This window comes from Syngnathus typhle, linkage group LG5, assembly GCF_033458585.1.
Source record: "Syngnathus typhle isolate RoL2023-S1 ecotype Sweden linkage group LG5, RoL_Styp_1.0, whole genome shotgun sequence".
Classification (NCBI taxonomy): Eukaryota; Metazoa; Chordata; class Actinopteri; order Syngnathiformes; family Syngnathidae; genus Syngnathus; species Syngnathus typhle.
In genome coordinates, this window is record NC_083742.1 from 19,465,420 (window position 1) to 19,480,865 (window position 15,446).

General features: G+C 44.0%; 1 protein-coding gene across 3 annotated transcripts; it reads right to left on the reverse strand.

Moving 5' to 3' along the window:
• Window positions 1-2,171: 2,171 nt before the first annotated feature.
• On the reverse strand, window positions 2,172-15,240 carry lzts1 (leucine zipper, putative tumor suppressor 1). 3 transcript variants are annotated; one of them, XM_061278668.1, is made up of 11 exons: window positions 15,049-15,239; window positions 12,297-12,382; window positions 8,950-9,010; window positions 7,064-7,347; window positions 6,638-6,748; window positions 5,136-5,301; window positions 4,677-5,062; window positions 4,347-4,520; window positions 4,139-4,267; window positions 3,469-3,663; window positions 2,172-3,145 (listed from the first exon to the last, which is right to left on the reverse strand). In XM_061278668.1, the coding sequence occupies exons 4-11, from the start codon at window positions 7,286-7,288 to the stop codon at window positions 2,630-2,632; spliced, it is 1,902 nt and encodes a 633-aa protein (XP_061134652.1). In that variant the 5' UTR covers window positions 7,289-7,347; window positions 8,950-9,010; window positions 12,297-12,382; window positions 15,049-15,239; the 3' UTR covers window positions 2,172-2,629. The 3 variants fall into 3 exon arrangements, with proteins under 3 accessions (XP_061134652.1, XP_061134654.1, XP_061134651.1); XM_061278670.1 differs by lacking the exon at window positions 12,297-12,382 and having other exon boundaries at window positions 4,362-4,520; window positions 15,049-15,240; XM_061278667.1 differs by lacking the exon at window positions 12,297-12,382.
• Between the last annotated feature and the right edge of the window lie 206 nt (window positions 15,241-15,446).

Genomic DNA, 15,446 nt, shown 5'->3' on the forward strand with positions numbered 1-15,446 from the left:
GGTGATGCAATCGGATCCAGATGGTTTCCCAGCCAACCCGTAAGTCTCCAAAGAGCGCCAAGCTCCGTTCTCCCATCCTCCACACGATACTTGCCCCTATCTCCCTCCCTCCCTCCTCTGCCATGTCATCTTATCAGGTCGAGCGGTGCGCACGGACCCTTTGGGACTCCCTCCCCAATTACTTTGCTGACTTGCAGTGGAGCTGGGGGATTTGCCCAGGCGTTGCTGTAGCGCGGTTCTTTGAATAAACCAATAAAAGTATAAAATAGTAGGCTAAATAACAAGCCCCCAGATATTTAAAGAGCAACTAATTGCTCAGGGGTGCGTTGGCGATATAGCACGTTTGAGAGTGTGAGTGTAATGAGTAATGAGGGCAAGGTAGGAACTGATACACGGTTATTGACTCATTCATTATTTACCAGGATGGTTTATTTATGGTAGCGGGAGGGCTTTGGTCCTAAGGTAAGAAGATTCCGCTTCCAGATCTGAATATGTCACGGTAAATATGGTTTGCAAAAGCGCCCGTCCCCCACGCAAATGAATTCAGGCCCCTCCTTTTGTTCTTGACTGTCAGCCCATGAGAAGAATCACAGCAGGATATGAGAGTGCCATTATCATGTCACTGCAGGGCAGGCAGGCTTGGGTTATCGGCCGGTGTCTTCTCCGGGCTTTCTTAACGGCTGAGCGGTGACACTCAGACGCCTGCTAGAAACATAATTCATTATCGCACAAAGCTTTATTATCCTGCCATGGCGGACAAAAGAAGACAATGGATGGATGGATTTGTTATTGTTATATAATTAGACTTCATTAAAAACATCTCGGAGTGTTTTTCTTCACCGATCAGGAGATTGTTTGGATGATATTTTCAGTTGAGTGCAAGTGACAAAATGGCCGCCCACCAGTGTGATATTCATCAGAATTTGATGTTGAGACTAATGGTGCCGCACACAATATATTAGTTTTAATTGGGACAAAAAATATCTTCCAGGCTGGCGTAGGTGTCCAAATGTTGAGTGCATCCAAAGTCTTAATGTGAGAACGTCAGGAAGACGCCATGCCGCTCTCTGCTCTGTTAAACAGACTTTGGATGTCCTTATCAGTTATGAGTAATCCGCCATTAACAAAAGAGCCTCATACTGGCAGTGGGTCTTAATTTGATTTCATGTCTGATTTTCAACTCATTTAGACGAGGAGATGATTCGACAAGAGGAAAACAGCTTTAAAAAAAAAAAGGGAGGGAATTATAGTGAGCGAATGACAAAAGATTTGAGCTGCTTGGAATCCATTAGTAGCATTCAATTAAAAGCTAGCGTTTGCCCTGTGAAATATATTTTAAATGGTGCTTCCAATTTTGGGTTGTCATTAAATGAAGCGGGGTCTGGAAGTCGGAATATTGGCAAAAATAATGAGATCGCCTTTTTCGTTACATCAGTCTTTTGGTAAAGCCATTTGGTCATTATTCAGCGTAAACACTTTTTGGACTTGTTCAAATATCCTCTTGGCGAATTTGTTTTTTCTCATAAACAGGTTTTCTGAATGTGTCGACGTCGGCTGACAGATGCATTTGAATTAGCTGACAAATGTTTGGCAAACAAACCCTTATCCTTTTGTTGCATCCAATTGTTTTATATATATGTTTATATTTTGCCAAGAATATCAGCTGTCTCGTTTCACGATGGCCCCAGTTGGATCATTTGCCATCTTGAGTAACATTCTAAAAACATTGTCTGCCTTTGCGTATTAAACGGAACAGCTGCTAAAAAGTGGAAACAGAGTGAGTTTTGTTTTTTTCAAGATATAAAATCTAAATTGAATACGACCAAATAAGTTGAAGAAAGTTGAATGTGCAGTGTAGGGAAAAGTTGAAGAGAATGAAGATGCAGCGGGAGATAGCACATTTTCAATTTCTTCTTCACTACAGCTCTAGAATTTTTTTCTTTTTTTTATTCCCGTTGGAACCCATTAATCTCTCCCTTGCACACATACTTGCCTACACACACACATTTTGTATGATATATATTCCGCTCTACTGCTGTTCCATATCAGGAAACTTCAAATATTCAAGACGGAGTTCAACTTCAATGAATTGGATTGCACTAATTTGCTTTAAAACAATAACAAAAAATATTAAAATGCGCCAAAAGTCGAACAAAACACAATATACAACATTTGATTGTTTTACTCAAATTAATTAATTATTTTATTGTATATATTGCAAAGAAAATGTTGAGATTTCTATGCAATTGTCATCCAATATTCGGAGAGTACAGCACCTATTTTTGTTTTCGCATTATTTGTTTTCATGCTGGTGTGACGCGACGTTCAAAATAATTTGCATTCTTATCCTAAAATTCTGAAAACTTTTAATAATGAAAGAACTTGCAGAGTACAAAAAAAAGCATTAAAAAATCATTTTAACCTTCAATAAATTATTATTTTACAACACGAAAATGAGATTTTGTATTTCGATTCATTTCACTAAATGTCACAAAAGCTAGAAAACGCAATTTGAAATGTTCAAAGCTACAATCACAATAATTAGCATTGGCAATGACATCCAGTGTCTGCTGTGAAGGTTTTTTGAAGTAAAAAAAAAAAAAAGTCAAGTTCAAGTGGAAGGAAGCCGTTATATCTCAGTGGCGATGACGTCATCGTAGGTCTGTAACCCTGAGCTGTACTTGAGATCCAAACCCAGCTCAGCCCGGGCCTCCAACTCAGCAGTCAGCTCCTTCATGAGTCGCTCCAGGTCTTGGTTCTTCTTATGCACCTGCAGGTAGTTGATCTGGAGCTGCTTTTGGTACTTGATGACCTTGTCCTTCTCCTTGTTCCACGTTCGCTTCTCTTGGTCGAAGCTAGTCGCTAGTCTCTGGTGAGCTGTCTTCTCCTCGCTGAGCTGCTGCTTTAGTCTCTCCACTTCTTTCTGGAGTTCCGTGGAGCTTTTACCTTCTGGCTCCTCTTTTTGCTTGTGGACGGCGGTGACTCGCTCTGGGGTTTGTTTGAGGCCGCAAGGTTCAGTTTGCGAAGTGCGTTGATGGGGCTTGGGGTCTTTGGTCTTTCCCTCAAAGTCTCTTTCCAGTTGGCCTACTTTTCCTCTCAACAAGTTGGCTTCATTCTTCTTGCGCTGGAGTTCATTTTGACACACCTAATTTGGGTAAGAACAGACAATGAAACATTTGGTGATCACGTTCTTATTCCGAATCATCGATCCTCATTGAAATACATGGAGAAGCGATTAATCTGTTCCAGCTTCCCAGAAAACACTAACCAAAATTTTGTCACATGATGCAGATGTTCATTCCTAGCTTGGGATTTTTTCCACGTGCCAAAATAAACGGAATAAATTGAACACCTACCCAACAGCGACACGGCATTCTTACAAAGCACTTTATCTTAAATTGCAACAAGTCGACATTTTGTCTTTGAAGTTGAACCTGAGCGTGAAATGGGATTCCAAAGGAACCTAACCTCCATTTCGATGGTACGGGAGCGTAGTCTGTCGCCGGCGTCTTTGTTCTCCTTCTCGAGCATCTCAGCCTTCGCTGTGATTTCCTTCAGCTGCGCCCTCAGGCTGACTATTTCATTGAGCTTGTGGCTGACGTCCTCCTGGCTGTCTCGCAGCTGCTGCTTCAGAAGAGAGATCTCGCCCGCTTTCTGGCACACCTACATGGGGACACCAAGATCACAGTGTCTTCTGTTGCGTGTTTTGTACCCTACTGGGGACTCTTCAAGTATTTGAGCAGCAAATGTTCCAATTTTGGAGATCCAAACATATATTTGGTATTCACCACTTGCTGCCATTTTGTCTCTTCATGATACACATTGGATGGATTTGACCCTGGATAGAATATTTCCGATTTAGAAATGATTATCATTGTCTCGATTGCTGTCGGCATGTCCAGTGAATGGTATCGGTACTCGCGACAATGGTCGATACCGGAATCAGCTGCCCTGTTGTGGTAGTTTTACAATCGGGTACTAAAAAATGAAAAGAAAATGACCATCCATTTTGTGCAATTTGAAGGAAAATCGCCCGATTCACATTTGTTCACAACACATTTATTCTCTGCGGGACGCTACGGGGACTTTAAAAAAAAAGGTCCACTGATGACCTGAGGACTTTTCAATCGCGTCTCACCTCCCACTGAGTTTCCTCAAGCGTCGGAGCGAGTTGTGTGCTCTCCTCGAAGGCTCTCAGTCTTCGCTCCACGAGCTCCCTTTCTCGGCTCAGCTTGACGAGCTCCTCCTCGAGTCTCTCGTTTTCTGCCTGCATAAAACGCAAACCGTGATTATCACCATTTCCTCCATGGTATGACTCATCGGCAAGGAGGTCGAGATGGTCTGACCTGGAGTTGGCTGACCTGCAATTGCAGCGCTTGCCGGCTATTTCCAGCCATCTGCGAGGCGTGTTGTGTCATGGTGGGAGACCCACGGTTCAATTCTTGCGACTCATCAGCGCAATACTTTTGTCTTTCCTCGAACAACTGGCAGGTGGCCGCTTCCTTCACCTCATAGCTGACCTGTTTGTGTCATGGAAGACAGCAATTGTACAAAATCAGCGTGTTTCGTTTCATGACGCCTAGGTTGTTAAGGATGGTTAGCGAGAAGACCTCAGAGAAGGTCGATGTTGGTAGATGCGAAAGAAAGACTCTGTGATATGCGAGCTAACGACTTACCTGCAACTCCTGCAGTTCATTTTCCCTCTCTAGGAGTCTTTGTTCCAACGTTTCAATCAGTGAAGCATCGGTCGTGAGAGGGGAGCGACTCCCTCCCACAGTTTCAGAGAGGCGTTTGGGCCTATCTGAAGATAGCGGGGAGCCGCCATCACTGTTAGCAGTTGATGACAAGCCCCCTGGGCTCAAACTAGTCTTATAGCCGCCGTCTCGACTACCGCTGTTCACCCAGGGGGACAAATTGGCCTGAGCTCCCTTGAGGAGGCAGTTGGCCGGAGTGGAGCTTCCATCGCTGTGACTGACAGGGCCAGTGGAAGCACTTAGGCTACCGCTAGTGCTGTGAGTGGGCAGGCTTGACATGGAGTTGCGACCAGAGTCTGACAGATTCCCTGAAAGCAAAGGTGGAATCGTTTTTTTCGGGCATTCAACTCGGAACATTTTTGACGTGGTTGAGATATCGACCAGAAGATGTATCTCGCTTGTGTTGGTTGTCTGCACTCTTTGCTTTGTCCAATTGGCTGAGAATGTGGTCCAGGCTGTTGCGCTGCGCCTCTGTGGAGGAGGACACGGTCCCGGGAATTAAAGGCTTGTATGCAGTGGATCGGACCAGCGACTTCTCAGCAGTGGTCTGCAAGAGTGAAATGACATGTTGTCAGAAATGCTCTGCCTGCCTCCCAACCTTTTTTCTTTTTTTTTTTTCCCACAAACTCCTTTTAGCTGACAGCCTTGTAAACACAAGTCATCCCATGCCTCACAGAGCCTAAAATGTCACAATGCAAAACCTAAAATCCTTTTTTTTTTCAGATCCTGGCGTAATATCCGTCCATCCGTCTGTCAGTCTGTCCGTCAGTCTGTCCGTCAGTCTGTCCGTCAGTCTGTCCGTCAGTCTGTCCGTCAGTCCATCCATCCATCCATCCATCCATCCATCCATCCATCCATCCATCCATCCATCCATCCATCCATCCATCCATCCATCCATCCATCCATGCATCCATGCATCCATGCATCCATGCATCCATCCATCCATCCATCCATCCATCCATCCATGCATCCATGCATCCATCCATCCATCCATCCAATCAACCTATCCATCCATCCAATCAACCTATCCATCCATCCATCCATCCATCCATCCATCCATCCATCCATCCATCCATCCATCCATCCATCCATCCATCCATCCATCCATCCATCCATCCATCCATCCATCCATCCATCCATCCATCCATCCATCCATCCATCCATCCACAGTGTCTCTGTCTGTAATGTCCAAGAAAGACACAAGTGGTAGCATACGGTACCTCCTTTCCTCCTCCATTCTATATCTCACCCCGCCCACCCTCATATGCTGCCACGGGGAAGATGAATAGCCTTTTACTGGGTTGTTAATAATATGGGATGCTGAGGTAAAGAGGGAACGCTTGTGAGCTCAGCAATTCCTCCTCAGCAACAACATGACTGGGATATGGGATGCCTTCTTTGATTTGAAAAAATAAATCTCCCTCCCTATCCACCGAGCTCTATTGGAGCTTGATCTATCTCCCATTTCTGCTTCTTACGCCCCAACACTTTGGCCTTAGGGTGCTCCGAGGCACTGAAAGCTTTTAGAAAAGGTCATTTCACTTTCTTATTCTCAGCACATTCAAATCACTTCCCCGAGTAGATTAAGGCATTGTAGCGTATTCATTTGGAAAGGTGTAATTATGAAGATGGTGAGGTTCACAAGTGAGAACCGACCGCTTCCTGCTGTGAGACCTCGATTTTTTTCTTTCTTTTTGAGTGCACTCGAAAAAAAATCACTCATTAACGGAGCATAATGGAGCACCCGGACGTCAGAGCCATTGGCAAAATGACTTCCTGTCAATCCCACAATCCACGTGAGCTGCTTCTACCTATTAGCCCATTATAATTTGAAACATACCATATTTGAAATTTAATTTCAAATAATAATATAGAGAACTTACCCCATCAGTCCCTGACATGAGCGTCAGTTTCCGTCGCTCGTCGGATTTCTCCTCGCCGTTCCGGCCGCAGTCTTCCCCTCTGTGGTGCGGCGGCCTCGGTTTATGGCTCACCTGATGTGAAGCACGCTCAGTATTGATTTACCGTTTTTTTCCATGTATAATGCGCAAAATTTAACTAATTTATTGTCCTAAAATGATAATGATATGATACGGAGGCCGCCATTACGGATGCGCTTTCTTCTCTAATAATTTTACGTTTATGGACTTAAGTAGTACTCAAGATTTGGGTGAGTATTATACATGGGTACAGGCTTTTTTTCCAGCATCAACATTCCATTTTTAGGGTGCGTATCATACATGGGGGCGCATTATACATGGAAAAAAACGGTATTCACAAAATATCATTCAACAATCACGCCAGCCCACCTTGATGTAAAAAAAGTCCTCGCTTCGTCCGGACCGGGAGTGCGAGATGCCTTTGGGGAGACGGATGGGGGAGGAGGAGGAGGAGGCCTGAGTGAAGCTACACTTCAGTAAGCCGTCAAGGCTGCAACCTCCATTGCGTCTAGGCTGGTTTGTTCTATTTTTCAACCTCATCTCTGAGGGCCTGTTGAGTTGGTCGTTGGTGATGAGGCTGCTGACGCTTCCCATGTTCCCGCCGGCGAGTGAATGGGTGATTCAACTCATGACCCCTCCCCAGAAAAGTTCATCTGCAACATAGCAAGTTCAAAAGTTATCAAGTATTTTTTCATCTCGTAAAATACCCCCGCTGATGGGAACTGCCGTTTATTTAACTTTGTCGCTTCCCGTTCGGTGAAGAAGCGACATCTGGAGCAGGTGAGCGAGCATTTGCAGAGTAAACACGGCGGGGGGAAAAAAAAAAAGAAGCCCGTGTTGGCTCCGTGCCCGGCTTTGTGTGTCTCGATTTATGACTTAACCGTCGGATTGCGCTCAAAAGGCCTTTGTGCTGTACTTTTCAATAAATCAGGATATTGACTGACTACATTTGATTAAACCTTTGCGTCCACTCTACGGGAAAATATAGGATTGTTTCTTGTTTTGCCGTCCGCCTACACTCAAAAAAGCGAACGAGGCCCCAGATGTAGCGTGACATGATGTGACCCCCAGTGGAGAGTGGAGGCTATCAAGCTCAGAAGCACCCCCGAAGCAGCTGGTCCTCAACTCCTCACCGCTTTATAATGACCACAACAACAAAGGCTCGGACTTAAGTGTACTTAATCACATCACTTTTGACTTAAAAGGGTCATTTAGGATTACTGGATGCTTGGCTGGATTTGTTCAAACACAATGTAACACTGGAGATGGATCTAAATTTAAGGAGATGAAATATTTACATGACTTATTCATTCCTTTATTATTAAGGTATTATGATACGAGAACAACCTCCTACTATTTATATGAAAGCTTTATGTGAATATTTCTGAAAATATTTATAAAATATACACTACCGTTCAAAGGTTTGGGGTCACAAAATTGTTTGGGTGACCCCAAACTTTTGAACGGTAGTGTACATATTATTATAATAAAATATTATGAATGAAATATGATAAATTATATCTTATATTTGTATAATATTATATATAATCTATGAATATAAGTATACATATATATTATAAGATTTTTTACACAGAAGATTATACATATAATCTATAAATAATTATCTAAATAAATATATACACTACCGTTCAAAAGTTTGGGGTCACCCAAACAATTTTGTGACCCCAAGCCTTTGAACGGTAGTGTACATTGGATGAAATTGATAGAAATATTATATCTATTTTATTGTTGTTGCTCCTAAGTTTTGTTTGGTGTCCTGAAACTAAATAAATATGATTGTAAAATGAATCCCACTTTGACAGCATCAATCGAAACTATATTTTCTCCCCTCACAAAAAACAAAAACATTGATTTAGTGCAGGTGTATTTAGCACGGGGTCCGCCATCAGTGTCATTTGACTGTCTTTGTTTGATTACAAGGGGAAAATAGCGGCGCCTGCGCTGATCAATTGTCATCACCGAAGAAAACAATAAGCAGATGCCGTCTCGCAAGGAACGGCAGAATGGCAGCGTCACAAAAACAAGGCAGAGAAACATTTACACAAAAAGTCCTTCAAAGGCAACAAAAGTCGGATTGTTCCCAAAATAAAGATCATCCAGAATTTCATCTAATCCATCAATCAAAGCGCTATTACACAAAACAAAATATTGATGTCAACTTTGAAATTTAGGAAAGCTATTGTGTTTCACTATCATGCACTCACATCAAACAGTCAAATAGCATTTTTACTTACCGAGCATCCATCTGGGACCAGGCCTCGCTCGAGTGATCGGTCCGGTCCTCCACGCGGAGACCTGTCATGCACACACACACGCGTATGCTCTTGAACACTAAAATGCGACCAGGCCAAGAGGGTCTGATAATGTGCAGTTGAGGGGTGGGGTCAGCTTTGCATTATAACTGACATGTAAATAGAATGTGTGTGTGTTTGTTGGGACCTCCCTCTTTACACCCCCCCACCCTTCCCTGGGGGGTAAGTGTACAACATGCGCACCCTCAGAAGCGACGTGTGCCGCTCAAGTGATTAACTCGAGGCCTTCACAAAAGATCCGCTCTGGCTATTCCCCCTTGGCCCCCTCCCTCCTATCAGCCAGACACCTCCTGCTTGTGCATGGACCTCGTATGTGCTAACCTCGCCTCCCACCGTCCCAGCAGCCCTGCACCCACCCTGAGCAAACAAGCTGAAGGAGAGAAAAAGGCTGTTTGCTTCTTTGTATTTTGAAGCGTGCCGCGCACTCCTGTTGATCTATTCTCCCCAAACGGGCCCCCGGACCATATTTGAGTGTTAAATAAAGGAGTCCACCTCACAATGGAGAAGGAGCTGGAGAGCTTCACTTTTTAGTGTGATTTACCACCTCGGATGAGTGTTTCCGAGGACGTCCCTGCAGGAGGTGTTGTGTCCCCCCCCCCTCCGAAAAACGAACAAAAAATTGAACATAGACTGTATTAGATGGCCTCGGAGCGGCGCGGAAAAATCAGGCGTAAATCTAACAGGCCGTAGATGTCGCCGAGCGGGCTTATATTTTCTCCTTAATGGGAAGAAATCTGGCAGCTTTGCAACACATCTGCGGATTCATTGTTATGGCCATACGCGGGGAAATCAATAGGGAGAACATTTGGTGACATCATGTTATCTGGGAAGAACATTTTTCTTACGAGTAGGATTTTTACTGTCTTAGAATAAAGATACTCTCAGTATCACTGTTTTCTGCGAATGTCGCAACTACCGTAATTTTCGGACTATAAGTCGCACCGGAGTATAAGTCGCACCAGCCATAAAAAGCCCAAAAAAGTGAAAAAAAACCATATATATGTATATAAGTCGCTCTTGAGTATAAGTCGCCCCCCCCCCCAACCAAACTATGAAAAAAAACCACGACTTATAGTTCGAAAATGACGGTAGACGCATCATCCAACGACAGCCAGAAAGGTTGAATAAAAATAAAATTTAAAATATAAAGTGCAATAAACTTGGCGAATGCATAAAAGTTGAGAATCTTCCCCTCACTTGCCATCAAAGGCTGCAAAGTTGGTCAATAGTACATTTTAATTAAAAATGTCTTTACGTGTCCCAAAACGTCGAGCCTATCAGGTTTTTGAGATACTTTCATTTTCTCCTGATTAAATCCGACCAATAAAAGCTTGCACGATATAGATTTTATCATGCGTTATCATTCAGAGCTGTGATGTTTTCCAAATAAAAATCCACCCTCAACTGAACCTGATTCTTAAAAAACAAATCTTTACATTTTCACTGGGATACAAAAGCAAAAGTGATTTATTTTCAGCAGTGGCAGAGGTAGAGGGGGGGCTGCGGGTGCACCCCCTCTAACTATAATTCGACCCCCCCCCCCCCCCCCCCAGTTGCCAAGCTGCTTTTTCCACATAATGAATCTTTATCAGCATTTTTTTAAAAAGATTGATATTATTGTGCGGGTGGCAACTCGCATGTATGCTCCTTTTCACTTTCTCCGGTTTCACTTCCTTTTTACGAGTGCTTAACATTGCATTGAGCAGTCTCCCATGATATCAACGCTTCGGAGAGACGGCGAGCCATGATAGTAGATACACGTGTCCCTCTTTTATTTCCACAAAAGTGTTTGCACTTCTTTGTGTCCAAGCAGGGGGCTCGGTGTGTGTTTTAGGGGGGGTACGATCATACTCGGCTTTTGAGCACCCGCTGACTCGCCTGACACAAAGCGAGTCCAGCTCACAATGCACCCCCCTCTGCGCACACACACCGACACACCAACATCGAGCATAGCCAATCGTTTTTAGCGCAGCCAGAGGAAGGCAGCATTGTGCTAGCACGTTACGAGATTTATACCTGCCTGGCTCACACAATAAGCGTGAAACTTTCCACTGTACCTCCACACTCACTGCCAGATGGCCCCGCTTTAATTCTCACTGTCTGTATGTTTTGAACAGATGCATGTATAATCTATCTGGTTCACGGTGTCTGTTTTTTTAGGTCATTCCAGGCCGTCGTATTGTTCGGATTTCTTAAGCTGGACTAACTTGCCATTGTGGCGGCTGAGATTTAGCTGAGTTGCGATTTTACAACTGCCACCAAAGTTCGTTTTTTTTTTTTGTCTGCGATTTAATCCCAATCTACGCAAAATATATCGACCTGTTTTCCCGAGGATGTTCTCGAGGAAATATATCTGTATCCTGGGAGCTGGGAGGTTATCCCAACTGACTTGGGTCAAATGATAGAATGCTCACCAGTCAGTCACAGACAACCATTCACAGAATGGAAACCGGTCAGAGAAAGTACCACGACACCACCGCTAACTCTCGCAGACATTCCAATTCTAAACAGCATTTCGATATTGCCCACATGCATCTGCGTGATCTTCGATCGACTCATTGCAAAACGTTGCCGGCGTTATGCAGCACATTAGAGAACCGGAATCAATCTGTGTTTCACGCAAAGTAACTGATGATGACTCCCGTGTAATGAAGCAGGCACTTCCCCTTATCATAGTCGTGACACGGGGGAAATTAAACTCACAAATTAAGCAGGAGCCCAAAATGAGGGAGGGGAGGGGGGGGGGGGGGGAGGGGGGGGGGGTATCTTAGAATGATGGCTTGAATTATTGAGAAGTAATACTCCATCATTTTCTCTGTCATCCATTGTGGCACACACGCGCGAATTTCCCGAGGTGTATGGCTGGCTGAGTTGCGGCGATGACGAATGTGACCTCCGTCGGCAAATCAAATGGGAATGAAGTGTGTGCTACAGACAGCCGTCCATCTTTCCCTTTCACCGCGCACACGCAAGCGTTCACAATGACAGCAAATAGCGTCTAATTGGCTAATCCTTTTAGTGCATTGTAAAAGGAGATTGAGCATGAATGGGGGGGGGGGCCGCTGAAGTGCAGACTAGCACAGAGTCATTACGGGCCCCGCAGTGACGAGACGGAGCGCCGGGCTCGGACTGAAAGCGAAAGACGTGCGCCGAGTGCCTATGAGAGAGATTTATGGCGCTGCGTAATGAACCCATGACTGCTACATTGTCCTGCACACGGTCTCGTCTGTGAAGGGAGTTGAGATGCAGAGGACGGCGGTTCCGTTTACATCAAATGCTTATCGCATCATCTGCGCTCATTGTTGGCCTCCTCTTTGATAGCCCACCGACCAGCTTTTGGTGACGTGGCTCCCCTCTGGTGAAATGAGATTGCACAGTCAAATGAGACAGCGGGTCAACCAAACAATCAAGCGCCTCCACATATTAACAGACGAGGAAGTCAACTGGGCGAGTGTGGCTGGTTTAAATACTAATTACGCAATCCTGGCATTTGCATAAACCTGCAAATGTGTAGGGGGTGTCTTTAATTGGGCTTAAACGGGAGCATTTAGAGCGAGAATGATGCGCGGTATGACAGTAAAATACCGTATTTTCCGGACTATAAGGCGCACCTAAAAACCTAAAATCTTCTCAAAAGCCGACAGTGCGCCTTATAGTCCAGTGCGCCTTATATATGGACTAAATTCTTAACTGGCCCGAAGCATTGTGTCCTGAAATCAAGCATAAATGGCCTGCTGAAGACTATGAATCATGAATCAAAAAGACTATGGATTATTATTTTGTGATTATAAAGTCATTTGTTGCATCTGAAGTTGAAATAAAAAAGATAAAATGGAGAATGATTTGATTTGGATTAAAAATCTGACATGATGCATTAATGGTGCGCCTTATAGTCCGGTGCGCCTTATATAAGGATTAAGTTTTAAAATGGGCCATTCATTGAAGGTGCGCCTTATAGGCCGGTGCGCCTTATAGTCCGGAAAATACGGTAATTGGAATTGGAATTTAAAAAAAAAGCAGTGGTGCACCCATTACCAGGACATATTGAGATCCAGGTCCAGAAAATAAAAATCGGTGCCGCAATTTGGCTTTGGACAAAGGTGCTTCTACTCAACCGGTAAATGAGCTCCCAGGGAGCTGGTTTCCTTCTTCTATTGCTTGTTTTGATTTTTGAAACAAACTCTGGGCTCCACTGTTGACATGCTTGCGGCGTTTGCCTGAAAGTGCCACTCGCCATTATTGCAATGGTTGCGATGGTGAGAAATCCATTCATGTTGCTAGGCAACGCTGATAAACAACGGCCGGCTTATCTGCTTTTATATTGATGTATATTGAAAAAAGAAAAATAATTCTGATGATGATTCCGCTCTAATATTGGATCTCATTTGATTGTGCTACTTTTAAACTCCTGTCCAAAGGGAGTTTTATAACTTCTGTAAAACTTTTTTTTAGGCGTGGATGTACAACGCACTTTTTAAATTGCTGCCCGTAGCTTATCCTTTTTAAACCAACTTAAATGGCTTGTTTAATGCCGGCTGTCTTGTATGATTGCCCCTCTGAGGGACAAATTACACTTTTAAAAGAAAATTCCCAAATCAGCATGCAATACACACACAGAGCGAGAGAGAGAGAGGGCGAGAGAGAGAGAGGGCGCAGTGTGTTTGAAGCATTATATGTGCATAGCGAGGTAGAAAAGAATGAGGCCTCTCCTGGCACGGGGGCCCATTGACCCTGCAAGCTGAGCAGAGAGTGATAAGGTTGTCATTCTTGAGCATAACCATCCTCCCACCTCCTAATCTGCTCACGCTCCGGGTGTCTGTGGTTGGTGTAATGTGGGAGGAAAAGGACGTACAATGAGCTCACTTTTCACAATTGTTCTTTTTTAGAACACTGCTAAAAATATGAGCCTCAGGCTCTACCTAATAAAAACCATTTGACGTTGCTTGTAGGGCTCAGTAGTTCTTTATAAGGGCGAAGGCCTCGGGCTTCTCCTTCTCGTGGGGTGCTCAAATCAAACTGTCTGGATGTATGTCTGTGGGAATGGAGATGCTATTGTTGGAGAATGAAAGTAGTTAGCGTGAGGCTACACGTCACTGAGCGGCTTCACTCGTGAGGGGGATGCTCGATTTGGGACAGTTATTTTAAGAAATGTCGTCCTCAGTCGGTCGTAACAGCGCCAGTGGCAGAATCTCAGCTGGTTATTGCACGTATCAGATTCATGCTATAGCTAAGCTAGCTGGCAAAATAGCTTGGGAGACTCTCCCGGCTTCGGTCGTCGCCATGATGGAAACTCCCGAGATGGGCTTCATTTAACGTACTGTTAAACATCTGATTTGATGCTAACTTCTAGTTCTATTAAAATTTCTTCTTTTTTCTATTTTCCAGCAGTCTAGGCACCATGCTGCCCCTCACAGGTCAGCCTTGGTATTACACACAACATAACAACTTAAATCCATTTTTCTCTTCGTTGCTCATGGATTTAAAATCTTATGTTGCGTTCTCTACTTTATACGCCGGGTGCAACACATCCTCCACAAAAAAAACAACAACCTGACACACACCCAATATTTTGTCAACGACAATGCACAGCAATGTTGAACATGCTTGGACGTGCCCACCCGTCTTGTCACACCTCAATAACATGCATGTCTTTCACATAAGGCTGCCACTTCATTCCACATAGTTTAAAAAAAAAAAAAAAAGAGTTGAATAGCAGTTCAAACAACATTTGGTTACAAAATTATACGAATATATTTGAAAAGATGGACAATTTAGGGTCACTACTGAAACACCTTCATGTTAAAAACTGGTTTGTCCAGTAACGGCTATGTTGGTGATGGGCGAATTTAACAAAGCAAACTTCTTTTTCACAGTGTGGACATCCTACTGAAATATATGCAAGCCAAAAATAATAATAATAATAATTTAACACAGTATATAAGCCCGTTCGCTTTTAAGCAAACAAGCTGAGTTCAAAGTTGCCAGCTCCAACAGTAACTTGAAATATTTGTGTCGACTTACCTGCTCAGTCTCTCTTCCCAGTCCCAAAGATGGAATGCTTTTTCCCAAAACGCAGAGGATGATGATGATGATGGTGTCTTCTTCGATGCCCCAGGCTCTCACCTCCTGTCACTAGCAGGCTATGGTGCACTCAGTCCGTCCGCTGAACACTCGCATTCCTCCATAAAGTAGCTCTGGCTCTCTCTGCCCGCCCACTCTTTCCAGTGCATCTTTGTAGCCCCCCCTCCCCTGAATTCCCTTCTCAGTCCGCTCCGTCACTCGTCATCCAAACACGGCTCAACTAAATCCTCCTCCAGCATGCACTTTTCCTCTTGTCCTGTAAAATGCAATCCGTTTTTTAGGATTAATTGGTGGGAAATGGTTGAATGAACCAGTGGTGGATTCACACAAACACCTTT

Bases quoted from the DNA above. Each gene is read 5' to 3' on its own strand.
- lzts1 (XM_061278667.1), bottom strand. From the start codon at position 7,288: ATGGGAAGCGTCAGCAGCCTCATCACCAACGACCAACTCAACAGGCCC. The intron at 3,664-4,138 runs GTGAGACGCGAT...GTCCCCATGTAG, and splicing joins TTGAGGAAACTCAGTGGGAG to GTGTGCCAGAAAGCGGGCGA. The intron at 3,146-3,468 runs GTTAGGTTCCTT...TACCCAAATTAG, and splicing joins CCCGTACCATCGAAATGGAG to GTGTGTCAAAATGAACTCCA.